General features: G+C 45.3%; 1 protein-coding gene across 2 annotated transcripts in view; it reads left to right on the top strand.

Moving 5' to 3' along the window:
- CA8 (carbonic anhydrase 8) overlaps nucleotides 1-13,979 on the top strand; it is a 76,723-nt gene that overhangs the window by 54,569 nt on the left and 8,175 nt on the right. For both annotated transcript variants that reach the window (XM_060242964.1, XM_060242965.1), the window contains exon 7: nucleotides 338-450. In XM_060242964.1, coding sequence (XP_060098947.1) covers nucleotides 338-450 — 113 coding nt within the window. The remainder of the gene's footprint in view (nucleotides 1-337; nucleotides 451-13,979) is intronic.

Genomic DNA, 13,979 nt, shown 5'->3' with positions numbered 1-13,979 from the left:
GGCTTGGGCTGCTGACTCATGGCCATGACAGCTTCTCCTACAAGCCCTGTGCTGCAGGCTTCTGGCAACAGCAGCTCCTGCCCACTTTGGGTGAGGGTGAAGGCTTCTCCTCACTTGGGGCTGGTGTGGCCCCAGCATATATGTGAGAGCCAACTCAGGGGTGGACCCAGCAAGGGGCAAGTTGCCTTAATGCTAATCTGCCGATGCCCCCTTTGTGTCTTCCACATGCACTGCAAAAAAGGCAGTGTGTGTGTTATATGCTCAGTTTTTGGAATAAAAGGCATACTAAAGAATGGTTAATTACTGTTTCCAAACTAAGTTATCCATTTAATTCCAGACCCACTGTTACGAGATTATTGGGTGTACGAAGGCTCTCTTACAGTTCCACCCTGCAGTGAAGGTGTGACATGGATATTATTTAGATATCCTTTGACTGTATCTCAGCTTCAGGTAATGACTGTTCTTAGAGTATGATTCTCAGTGAAAGGTTATAGCGTGCAAATATATAGCAGGACATTATAGTTGTTTCATCTTGAAGATCTCATTAGATCAGCCAGTACATGGCTTTTAAAGTAAAGGTCAAATCTTTTGTGTCACTGAAAGAAATGCAAAGGTCAGAAATAAAAAAAAAACCCTGTTGTTACCATTTAGCCAATGCATTTAAAAACATTTACCATAGCAAAAGAAAAAAGAAAAAATGGAGCACAAGGAAACCAGTCTGTTGTAATAGTGTACCTTCAGATAATCACTGCTAGATGTTGACTGAACAAAGACACAAAACTTAATGTTCTGAACAGGGAAGAATAATGTTGCTTCAGGTTAACTATATTGTACTGAATTATTTTCGATATTAGTGGCTTTTCTTGATTTTAATGAACACTTGCAACTAACATTTACCTCCAAATATATATTTAATTTAATGAAAATAAGATTCCAACAATGGTATATAATGTCTCTTTTCACATTGATCATGATGGCTAATAGGAATCATAGTAGATGGGAGATGGTTCACAAATACATATGCATTGATAGCTTTCACTACTTCATTAGCAGTTAGATCTATGCAGGCGATAAATTATAAAACACTACTTTCGTGGTGATATAAAATATTCTTCTTTATATGGCCCATTCACATATGCAAACCATTGCTTTTGTTGCAGTTATCATGTGTCCCGCACAACTATTTGAGAGTGATTGAGTGTAGTTTGAAAATGTAACCCAAGGCTCTGAAAAATCTACATTGTAAATTTAAAAACTATCTGGCCACCAGAAGATAATGCAATCATAACGTACTGACTTTTGCTGCTTGTTACATCATATGGTCAATTTTTGTAGTTGTTTTTGGTTTGCTCTAAATGTTTTCAGCTTTGATACTTTTGATCATTTTATTCTTCTCTTTGTACATTACCTGTGTTTTAGTACATATATGCAGTTCTAGTTTCATTCATTTTTGAGCATTCCCTTTGTGGCCTGCCTGTCGCTTATCTATCTATCTATCTATCTATCTATCTATCTATCTATCTATCTATCTATCTATCTATCTATCTATCTATCTATCTATCTATCTATCTATCTATCTATCTATCTATCTATCTATCATACAGCTATTGCCTAAAGCAGAAATAGAATTTAAAATTAAAATAGAGAAGGCCTTATATAATGTTATTTTCCTGGTATTTAATTATTGCTTCTATACATTTTGCCACTGAAAGGGTGCCAAGATTTGTGTCTGATAGCAGCTATGTCACCTGAGCTCTTGTATTCCCTTTGTGTTCTTTTTACTGTAATTGCTTTGGAGTTCTGCATGAGACCTCTTCTGTCTTTATCTTCTTCCTCCTTGTCCAATTACTGATGCCTTAAATATTGCCACTTTTACACTGATGGCTAAATCTCTTGCTTTCTTTTCCTGTTTTACCTTTCTTTTGCTTTTCTAATACTTTGTCTTGCTTGTTGCTATTTCTGTTTTTCTGTTATCTTAAGTTTATATGAATTGACTGATTGGTTTGCTCTCTTTACTCTGTATCTGTACTGTCTTCACTTTCTCTCTGCCAAGGTAATTCCTCTTTCTCTTCAGATATGAAACTGTGATGTCCTCAGAGTAGATTTTTTTCTCTTTTTATTTAAGACACTGGATAACTTGCAACTTTTAAATACTGATTAGATCTGTTTGTATCAGTCTTCTACTGTAAATATATTGGTTTATTTTCTTATTCTCAGTCTGATGACTAATTTTCTGATCCTTTGATGCCTTTGTTTCAAAGATTAAAATTCTATCCTTCATTTTCTAACTGTTCTGCTAATTTGTTTTTATCTCAATGTTGTTTTGCTCACATTTCTTGTTTGTTATGTGCTTTCTACCAACTTCCATTTGTTCCTGCAGTGGGGATTAGATGGAAAAAACAGGGAAGGAACAAGAACCAAAAGATCTGAGTCAAAATGGCCACAGTATTCTTTATTATGACTTTCACAAGTTAAGATGAATACATAGGAACTGATAACTGAATTATGCTTGTTGAAAACATAAAGAATCTCCACTCTACCTGCTACAAATCCAGAGAATGATGTGTGGCTAAAGCCAATGGGTAGCCAGGGCTGATGATGCCATCTGCCAGCATTCTGTGTTGCAACTGGTGAGTTAGTTCCCCAAACCAACTGACTTGCCCCCAAACCCTTATCTCTACTCCCTTTAAGCCCCCCCCCCCTTAGAAGCCATGGGTGAAGCTGGCTACATTAACCTGTTGACTATGATCCCTGCACATTGCTCAAGAACCAGTCCAGTTGTGACATTGATGTCTTCTAAATGGATAATATGCCCCAAGTTCAATGCATTTGGGTAGCAGATATTTTTTTCTGCTTCCCCACAGTATCATGGTGTATTTGTGTTAGGGTGTTTTCCTGGCTTATCTCTAGTCTTTCTCAAACCTTCTTTATGCTGAAGTTTTAGGAAAGCTTGTAGTAAAACTGGGATGGCTGCTGTGTGTGTGTGTGTGTGTGTGTGGGGAGAATCTGGGTTTTCTAGTTTTCAAGGCAGTCAGTTTCCATGGCCTTGCCCCCATGTCAGCCATTTCACCTATCATTACAGCAATATATTGATGTAATAATGCCTTTTTAAAAAATTGCAAAAGCCTTGGTGGTCCAGGAGAGGAAGAGGTAACTACTTCTGGGGAACTGGGACAGGGAAACTGTGGGGAAACCAGCCATGTGTAAGCCCTGTTGCTGCTGCACGCCTGCAAAGGAGAAACCACAAAATTCTGTCCCTGTGTGGAAAACACCACAGACAGTAAAAACATTTTACAGAATCATCTATTTGTAAAATGGAAGACCATTTGCTAAGACGAAGGTAAAAACCATTCAGCTCACATATCTGCTGGTACATTCTACCCCTGCACCTAATGCTAACCCTACAATTTAATCTACAACTTTTTGTAGTTAAATCTCTGCAAACTTCCCTCCCTCCATTTCTCTTCCCCACTCACCAGCTCTATTCTAGTAATATTTTCCTTTTAGCTAAAGCACTTTTATTTCAAGCTTCTGTTTATTTTCTCTTGCTGCTTCAGTTCTCTGGAAGTCACTGGTTTTGGGAGGGAGGGGAGAGACTTATCTGCATATATCCCTCCTTTCAACTGCTTACACAGTGTTATAAACTGGACTTCTTTCAGCCTTTTCCCTTCTATGGCTATCTTTCTTCCTTTTATGCCTCCTTTTATGCCTTCTTCCTTTTATGCCTACACCAAGGAGAGCTAGTTTGGTGTAGTGGTTAAGTGTGCGGACACTTATCTGGGAGAACCGGGTTTGATTCCCCACTCCTCCACTTGCACCTGCTAGCATGGTCTTGGGTCAGCCATAGCTCTGGTAGAGGTTGTCCTTGAAAGGGCAGCTGCTGTGAGAGCCCTCTCCAGCTCCACCCACCTCACAGGGTGTCTGTTGTGGGGGAGGAAGGTAAAGGAGATTGTGAGCCGCTCTGAGACTCTTTGGAGTGGAGGGTGGGATATAAATCCAATATCTTCTTCTTTCCTTCCATCTTTCCTTCTCTCCAGTCTGATGTTCTTTCTGGAACATAAGCCCTCTATTGAGAGCCTTGCTTGTTTAATAGCCATTTTGTAAAAGAGCCTAGCTGTTCAGATACTTTATAAATAATATACATTATGATAATTTTGAGCAATGCCAGTATTTTTTCCTTCTGTTGTAGCATGACTCCAATTCAGCTTCCAGAATTCCAAGGTTTTTTTCTGGCAAGAAGATGCATGTTAAACCTCCTTTTGTTCATGACTATATTTTTTAAAAAGAAAAATATGGGATAGCAGAATGAACCTAACCTATCATTACTAATATAACATAATAAAACTTGTGTGTTTTGAGATGAAGCTCTTGCAGTGCAATCCTGACAGTGGGGAGAGCACTTAAGTTGCCTTCCAGCCACATCGACAATGTATCCCAAAGATGTCCTGCTATACCAGGGCCAGCCACCAGAGAAACAATGCCCTGGACCTCTACCAGAACATCACCAGTATAGCTCTATGAGCTAGTGGAGAAAGGGGCAAAACAGGGATGTAGCATGAGTTCGTTGGGTCCCTAAGCCACCCCTGGCCAGGGAATGCCCCCCATAACTGACATAAAGTTATACCAGCAAAACCCTCCGCATAGCTCATAGGCACTCATGCAGCAAAAAAGGCAAAATGCCCCTCCCCAGTATAATCCCACCTAAAAGCCCCACTGAAGCACAAGATGTTGAAGCACTATGATCACATCAAATCACATCCTATCCAGTGGCAGCAAAATCCCTGCCCAGTGGCATCAAAACCCCTACCCTCCACCTAATCACAAACCTACAGAACTACCTAACTTCAGCCGGGTTTAGCCCAGATGATAAAGAAGGCAGCACGGGATGTTGTCTCTAACTTGCACACTTTAAGCATCCAGTGGTTCATCTTGGCAATGGGAAAGGCACAGAGAGGGCACTTAGCACTTATAGAAAAGGGAGGAAGGCAACCTCTTTTCTGTGTGATTAAGTTGTCTCAGTTCAGAACCCTTGCAGGGATCTCATCTCTGGAGACACGCTGCAGGAGAAACTGACAGGTAAGTGGGGGCAGGAATCCAGCAGGCTGGGTCCAGGAGTCTGCACCTCTTCTTCCCCCTCACACATACCTTGGGTGCTACTTCAACAATGCAAACTCCTGTAGTCAAGGATAGCAATGTTTGTATATCGAAGCAACCCAAGACAGCTGTTTCTAGCTTTACGCCTCATGTCATGTAATGTAGCTAGGAGTGCTAGCTATGATGCCAGGGGCAGAGGTGGCAGGGATGTTGACAGTCCCATACCAGGTGTTTAGCATGGTTCCTTACCAAGGTGTCCCTTCCCCCCAGGTGGAGGACTGGAAGAAACTGGAGTTTGGGGAATTAATGGCAGCTGTCATGCTGTGTCCTGTGGACCAGATGGCCAAGCATCCTGACTTAGGCAGCCATCTTTTGCCTTGCAGGACTGGAGCCCTGCTGGATGGAGTAGATACATTTGAGGTGCAACCCACAAAGCAGATGAGTAAATGTCATTTGGATGGTGTAATGTATGAGGACCCAAGTGAGAACTGAAAGCATGCTCCTGCTGGGCTCATTGGAGCCAGACGGCCAGAGCTTGGGGACTTGGGAACAATGGGCAGCAGGATCCAAAACCCTGCTGCCCTGCTCCAATCACGGGCCCCCTGCTGGTTTGAATGGTCCAGTCAGACGCACGGGAACACGAGAGTGTATATAGTTGGCCCTGTGGGTCCAGTTAGCCAGTCTTATGTGTATGCCTCAAGATGCTGTAATCAAGAAAGAGCTGATGATTCACTACCACCTCGCCTCTACCATGCATTGAACCCACTATATTATAGTGGCGACAAGAATGGGATCCTGGTGCGCGGCCCAGCTGGCATCGCATCACGCATCGCTGTTTGGATACAGCATCGTGCTCGGCCCATCGCCGCTGACAAGATGGCTGCTACGCCAGGACTGATTCAAGCCTTCAATGTGGGCCGCCCAGAGAGATGGGAGACCTGGTTAGAGCAACTGGAGAACCACATCGACTACAACGAGGTCATGGGGCGCAAAAAGAAGTCACTGCTGTTCAGCTCCTGTGGCATGGACGTCTTGGAGCTGGCCCAAGGGCTAATGGTGCCTGTGACCCTCAAGGCAGCCACCTTCAATGAGATCATCACGGCCCTCACGACGCACTTTGCCCCACAACCAACCGTCCTGGTCCTCCACTTTGAGTTCTTGGAGCGCCACCAACAACTGAATGCTTTGGTGTCAGAGTTCAGTGCCGCCCTCTGCCAGTTGTCACTCTGCTGTGAATTTCCAGTCCTCGATGAAGCGTTAAGGGACTGGCCTGCAGGACAAGAAACTGAGACGAACGTTTGTGGGAAAGGACGACACCGACCTAGCCAAGGCCGTCAAGGAGGCTATGGCATAAGAGAAATCGAGAAAGGAGCAAGCCACCACCCCTGCTCATCGAGCAGCCGCCTCCTCATCCAAGTCAGAGGACTTCAGGGAAGACGACGCACACAAGCTACAGAACACGGCACAGAAGAAACCGCCAAATTGTTCATCTGAGACAGCACCTGCTTGAGAGTGTGCCAGCTGCGGGGACCCCCACGAGTGATGTTCTGAGATACAGTCTGCCACCAATGCGAGAAAATGGGCCATCTTGCAAAGGTCCGCCATTCCCGGCCCAAGCGCTCCACCCCGAGAGATGCTAACCGATGGGACCCGGGCAGAAACCAGGATGCCGCCATGGTGGAAGACCTCCACTACATCGCCACGTCGGAAGAGCAGATATGCTAACTACCCCTGCCCTCCCTCAGGAAATTGCAAGTGACTGTTAACATCGAGGGCAAACCATACAAAATGGAAGTAGATTCGGGGGCCGGACAGACTATTATTTCTCTGAGGGCTTTCCAGAAGTTATGAACTTTTACCATGCCTTCCTTTCCCACACGGCAGCGGTAGCGGATCCCCTCCACCACTTGCTGGACAAAAGGGCCCCATGGATGTGGGGCTACCGGCAGGCAGCCGCATTCCAAGTGGTGAAAGACCTGCTGACGTCGAACAGTCTGCTGGTGCACTTCGACGAGCGGCTGCCCGTGGTCTTAGCCAGTGATGTGTCTCCTTATGGAGTGGGTGCGGTCTTAGTGAATGTGCTGTCGGATGGCCGAGAGGGTCTGGTGGCTTACTATTCAAGGACATTGCAGAAACTGGAGCGCAACTACGTGCAAATAGATAAGGAGGGGTTGGTTATTGTAGCTGGGGTTAAAAAATTCCATGATTATCTGTATGGTCAGCCCTTCACCATACTCACTGATCATAAGCCCATCCTGGGATTGTTTGCCCCTGACCACCAAACGCTCCAGATGCTGTCGCTCAGGGTCCTAAGGTGGTCCATTTTCCTAGCGGGGTACCAGTATTATTTGCAATACCATCCCGGAAAGGCTATGGGGTGGTTTGCCATTGCCTTACCCAATCATCTATACTTTCCTCCCAGCAAGCTGGGTACTTATTTTACCGACCTCAGAAGGATGGAAGGCTGAGTCAACCTTGAGCTGGCTACCTGAACCCAGCTTCTGCCAGGTTTGAACTCAGGTTGTGAGCAGAGCTTGGACTGCAGTACTGCAGCTTTATCACTCTGCACTACAGGGCTCTTTTTAAATCTCAGTTAAAAGGCAATAAATCTGATGTTTTTGAAATTAATTGTCAAAGGTAAAAGACAAACCGTATGCAATCAAATTTCACCAAGAAATGAACTGGTATAAAAACATGTAAGATCAGCAAGAAAACCTGTGATTTAATCAAAACTCTGCCACAATGGCAGGAGCCATGGGAGGGGGTGGTGGTTATCCCAACAAAATGAGCTCCTCTTCATGAGTGTGAATCATAGACATTATTAGCGCCCCTCCAGCACAGCTCTGACCACTGCTGTTTTGTACTGTTTGTCATCATGGCCTACATCTCTGTTGAAGAAGAAGAAGATATTGGATTTATATCCCGCCCTCCACTCCGAAGAGTCTCAGAGTGGCTCACAATCTCCTTTACCTTCCTCCCCCACAACAGACACCCTGTGAGGTGGGTGGGGCTGGAGAGGGCTCTCACAGCAGCTGTCCTTTCAAGGACAACCTCTGTCAGAGCTATGGCTGACCCAAGGCCATGCCAGCAGGTGCAAGTGGAGGAGTGGGGAATCAAACCCGGTTCTCTCACATAAGAGTCCGCACACTTAACCACTACACCAAACTGGCTCTTCCTGTTTGGCATCTGTGTAGGTGGTGATTCATCTGGGAGGACACCTGGGAAGCTGATCTTCCTAGTGCAGTATGGTCTGGCTGCAGTGACCAGTGTGAATCCTGACTCTGCCATGGGGCTGCCATCTCACTGGTTCCAGCACAGCTCCTGAAGCATCCCAACTCAGGCAGCCATCTATCAGAGAAAGTCCATCCCACTCACAGGCATGCTGTGACAGGGAGGGCTTGCCTCATTCCCCCATGGCTTCCTGGAGCAGCTTGCAAAAGCAGAGAAGCTGTATTGGATTCTTTGTTATTATTTCCCTGCTATTGTTCTGTGAGGAAAAAGCCCCCTTTTCAAACATCGTAGTTACCAACTTGGTTGCCAGAGCACCTGGAGAAGTAACTCACACACGTCTGGCCAGAGAGTGTGGGTAAACCTACCCAGGGGTACAAGGAACTTATGCTGGACAAGCAGCCATAACTTCACAAAGGCACTCTAGACTGGTACAAGAGTGCCTACCAGCAGCATGACCGTCCTCTCGTCGTTTCGTGTACCAGCCATGGAGCGGAAGAGACTGCGCCGCCAGGAGCTATCCAGGCGAATGGTTATGGAGCGCTGACCATGGAATCCACCGTGGAGGGCTAACACCACACATAGCCATCTTCCTGCTAGGCTTGACTCCAGTTCATCCCAGCAGAAGGCTCACGTACACACCAGATCATTTTTGGCCCACAAGCAACAGACCCACCCCAGGAGTGGTTAATAGTCCAACTGCCACTTTCTTTGTTTAATGGAACTCTAGACAAAGACTGGTGCCCAGAAGAAGACAGAAGAAGAGGAAGACCATCTTCAGCCAGAGCCAAGCTCCTTTGTACATGCTGGGTGTTACGTAGGCCACAATTAGACTCTCTATTGTCACCCTTTCAGAAACGTTCCCCAATCTTAAAGTGTTCCCCACCCAGTAGTCACTTCTATTCTTCTTTCCAACTGTCACTTTGGAGCCACCCCCTGGTCCGTTTCCACCTGAAAATTCTCTCAGGTATCCAGGATCCAGGCAAGTCCGTTGGTCAAGAGCAGTTAGGTGCCACCAATGAACTCTCTATTGGCTACTGCAATAGTCCAGCCCTTATGGTCACTACAGAGCCTCCCCTTTCTCCTCCCTCGTACCTCCCATCCCCTGAGGGCTCAAGAGAGTCCTTATAATCTGTGGACTAGCTACCCACAGGTGTGCTTCTAGCAGTATCCCAACTTCCGCTGCATAGATCCATCCCCGATTCCTGATCAGTTTCGGGTCCCTTACCCACTTCCTCTCTTGTCGCCACTGGAGCCTTCCTTGAAGACTATGGTAGGTAAATATCACCCTGTTTGTCTACTCATGTGTTCCCCTATCTCTCTATCTATGTTTCCTAGGACTGAATGTGTGTTTTGATGAGTATTTTATCTTGTATGGAAGCCTATATTTTTTTCCTGATAAATTATAATTGCTTTTGCTAAATTAGAGTCCCTATTATTTTAAGCATTACTTTCTGGATGTGTATCTTGTATACATAGGTAAAAAGATGCTGAGTGAGCCAGGTGCCCACCTGACTAATTCCTCAACCTCGTTTTGAGGGCATTTTGGCTTACAGTTTAATAAAATATGTTAAATAAAGACTGATCTACAACTCTGGCCCTGTCTGTTTGTTGTTCAGCAGATTTGAATTGATCCCCAATCCCTCCCAGACACTCCCAGCACACCATTACCTGCCCTTTTCTCTGATCTGCTCATAGTGCCTTCCAGGATAACCTCCCTTTCACATATCTGAAGGGGTGGACTCTGACTCAGGGAAGCTCATCCTAGGAACAATGTTGTCTGTTGTCATGGTGCCACTGGACCTCTGTTTTGTTTAGCTGCGAACTATAACGACAGCTCAGTGGTGTTTTACAGGCTGATGGCATATAGTTCACTGAGTTTTCATGTGCTGCAGCTCACCTCTTCAGCAGACTGACACAGCCACTTCTCTGCACTCCCCACCCCTTTCCCACTCACATACTCTGTTGGCTGCTGTATATAGTTCTCAGGGGAGTGAATTGGGGTTGGTCCAAGGGGAGAGGTGTCTGCTCTAGAAACGGGAAGGTCTTTACATCTGACACTCACCCACAGCACTGCTAGAATCTTATAAGCCATTCAGGTTGGCATTGGGGGCACATAGGAGGAGCAGGGTGGATGGGCACCATTGTGTGTCACAGAGGGATCACAATGGGTGGGGGGTGTCAGTCCAAATGATGGATGTCTGAGGTGGCCTTTTATCTAGGCTATTCTGTTTCCCCTTTTCCTGTTCTTGGGGTGAAATGTCATCTCTTACTTTTGTCTGCCTCTGGCCTCTCCCCATGTGGGGGCTGAACTGGAAGCCCTAGCCATGTTATCCCAGTGCCTTTCCACTGAGCCATACCTGTCTGCATAATATTGTCTGTTTGGCCCTATGTGGCTGGTAGTGATGTTAAGGCAGCAGTGGAATGCCTAATGACTGATGGCATGTATATTTTTCATTTGCCTCTTTGTGCCAGTGTTTAGGCTGTTGGTCTTGGATGTGGAGACTGAGATTCAAGCCCAGTGTCTCTTTCCCCCCATTTTTTTTTGGGGGGGGAAACTGTGTGTCTTGGAGAGATAATGACTGTGAATGACCAACACTTTTGCTGGGGGCAAGTGGATGACCTGTCCATTATATGGGTGGCCTTCTCCTGTGGGCTGTGGAGAGACATTGTCGTGTTCCTCTGTTGAGGCTGCACTGTTGCTGAGTCTTTCCTCCCTGTACTCTGGCAGTCTGGGGAATGGGTTTCATCAAGGGGCAGTGGCTGCATTGGCAGATAGTGATTGGCTACACCTGTGTGTGCTACTCAGAAGAATGTTATTGGGAACCACTGCATGATTGGTGGGTATTGATGGTGTTGCTGTGGATTCTAGCATGCTTGCTATGTGGTCTTCATTTTGTGGAGGGACATGGGTTATTTCCCTATCCACAGAATGGCCAGTCCATAGAGATCTGACCAGGACTAAAAATATTACATGGGTAGCTGGGCACTGTGACCATGGCAGCCCTCAGGACTAGGCTGAAAGCTATCCACCTTTCTTAGAAAAAAGTATTTTCCGACTCTGTCACTAGTTGCCACTTCAGTCAAGCATATTTAAATAATAGTCATCTCTAATTCCAAATTATATGAGGGAAGGAAATGGCCCTACTTCATTGGTTTAAGTACAGCTACTAGGAATTCTACAGATTTTATTTTTTCTGAAAATGATCTAGAAAAGAGACTACCCACCATAATCTCAAGAATTTTAAAGTCTCTGCTATTCATTTGTTCTTCCAAAATGTACAGCAAAAAGCATGTTTTTCAGACAGACCTTAATATTGAAAACATTGTAGCATCAATTTTTGTTAAAAAGATGGGTCATTTCAGTGTGCATCACAGGACATTTATCTGAAGTTCTTCCAGCAGTACCCAGAAATACTGGAAACATGAAGGAAACATTTTCTTCTCTCATTTCTTTTGCTTTACCTCTCCAAGACTTTAAAGATAGAAAGCTTTGAAATGTGCTAGAGAAATAATATTATACCACAATATCCTCATGCTGTCTTGGGGAACAGTTCAATTGAAGGGTGCTACCTTTCTATGAGACACTTAAGCCTCTATCTAGGGACCAGCATAAAGTGAATCATGGAGCAAAATTCATCACAAATTTTGCCCTGTTGTGGAGTGCAAATCAAAGTTCATGACAGGTGAACTTCCATAAACTTTTAAAGCAGTTTATGGTGGCTTGTGGCAGTTAGTGGACAGAGCAGAAATCAGGGGTTTAATTTACCCTCAAGTCCCTTTAAATACCTGCTTTTGTTCCCCACAAAAGCCATAAAAACAGCTGAGCAGCTGGGAGCACCTGCTCCCCACTGCTCAGCTATTTTTGCTCAAAAAACTGCTAAGCTATGGGGAGCGCCTACTCCCCATTGTTCAGCTAGGGCTCCCCACCTTAGCTGTTTTTCAGTCTGTCTTGTGCAGCCCCTTTAAAGAGACTGTACAAGACAGCCCCTGCCACTCAGCTGTTTTTCAGTCTTTCTGCAAACCTCATTTAAAGGGACTGCAATCCCATGTAATGGGGTTTCCAAGGCCATAAACTGGTTTAGCCACGAACCAACATGAACCCCATTCTTCTGGCTCATGACAATTCTTACTTCTATCTGCTGTTAAGTTTCTCAGAGATTCTTCAGGTCTTAATGTGTTTATTATTGAATTTATAGCAAATGGATATAAAATCAATGAAAAAACCCCTTCAAAAATATATCATTTCATTTCATTTTCATTTTATTCAATTTATATCCCGCCCTCCCCACCAAGGCGGCTCAGGGCGGCTCACAACATAAAATTCTAACAGTAAGATTAATGAATATTAAAATACATTAAATAGTTTACAGCAGTTAAAACAAGAAAACAAGAAAACGATCTATCAATGTGCTAAACTACAACCTTTGGGGTTTTTCAGGTATCGGTCAGTTATATGCCAACCAGAAGAGGACTGTCTTACAGGCCCTGCAGAACTGCCCAAGGTCCCGTAGGGCCCTCACCTCTTTCGGTAGCTGGTTCCACCAGCAAGAGGCTGTTATCGAAAAGGCCCTGTCCCTGGTTGACTTCAGATGGGCTTCCTTCGGCCCGGAGATTGTTAGTAGATTTTGAGAACCAGATATAAGCACTCTCTGGGGAACATGTGGGGAGAGATGGCCCCTAAGGTAGGCAGGTCCTAGGCCATATAGGGATTTAAAGGTAATAACCAGCACCTTGTACCGAACCCAGTATATTATTGGCAGCCAGTGCAGTCCCCAGAGCTCTGCCTGAATGTGCTCCCACCTGGGGAGCCCTAATAACAGCAGGGCGGCGGCATTCTGCACTAGCTGCAACTTCTGGGCTTGGCACAGGGGCAGCTCCATGTAGAGGGCATTACAGTAGTCCAACCTTGAGGTGACCGTTGCATGGATCACTGTTGCCAGATCGTTGTGTTCCAGGAAAGGGGCCAGCTGCCTTGCCCGCCTAAGATGAAAGAATGCAGACTTAGCAGTGGCTGCTATTTGGGCCTCCATTGTCAGGGCAGGCTCCAATAGTACCCCCAAGCTCTTGACCCTGTGTGCCGTTGTCAGTGGCACACCGTCAAAGGCTGGTAGGGGAATTTCCCTTCCCGGACCACATCGACCCAAGCAAAGGACCTCTGTCTTCGCTGGGTTTAATTTCAATCTACTCAGCCTGAGCCATCTAGCCACGGTTTGTAACGCCAGTCTTTTAAAACATTTTCCAAGATCTTCCCAGATTTTGGTTCCAGTCATAATGTCAATGCAAGATGCTCCACTCTTTCAATTTTAGAAACAGAACACTACAGATTTTAGAAACAGCATTGCCAGAGAAACCTAAGTCTTAGCAACACAGTACCTTAAGCTATTCATCAAGTAAGCAAGCATAACCAAAGAAAATTTGATTTTTGCTCACTCCTAAACAAAGCCATTAGATACCAGGGAAGATTGACTATTAAGGCCACCTGGAAAACTCCTGCATGGAGCTGTCCTGCCTGGGCCACATTGGCTCTGAAAGTTGTGTGACTTGTCTTCTACAGAATGGGAATCCCCCACTGCAAGTTGGTGGCCCTCAGCACATGCAAGGCAGATGTGAGCCAGCACAAGCCAGCAGTCTCTGCCTTGCAGAAACTTTCTTGC

The sequence above is a fragment of the Heteronotia binoei genome, chromosome 7 (assembly GCF_032191835.1).
Source record: "Heteronotia binoei isolate CCM8104 ecotype False Entrance Well chromosome 7, APGP_CSIRO_Hbin_v1, whole genome shotgun sequence".
NCBI classification, from domain to species: Eukaryota; Metazoa; Chordata; class Lepidosauria; order Squamata; family Gekkonidae; genus Heteronotia; species Heteronotia binoei.
This window is presented reverse-complemented; position numbering and strand designations above follow the sequence as displayed.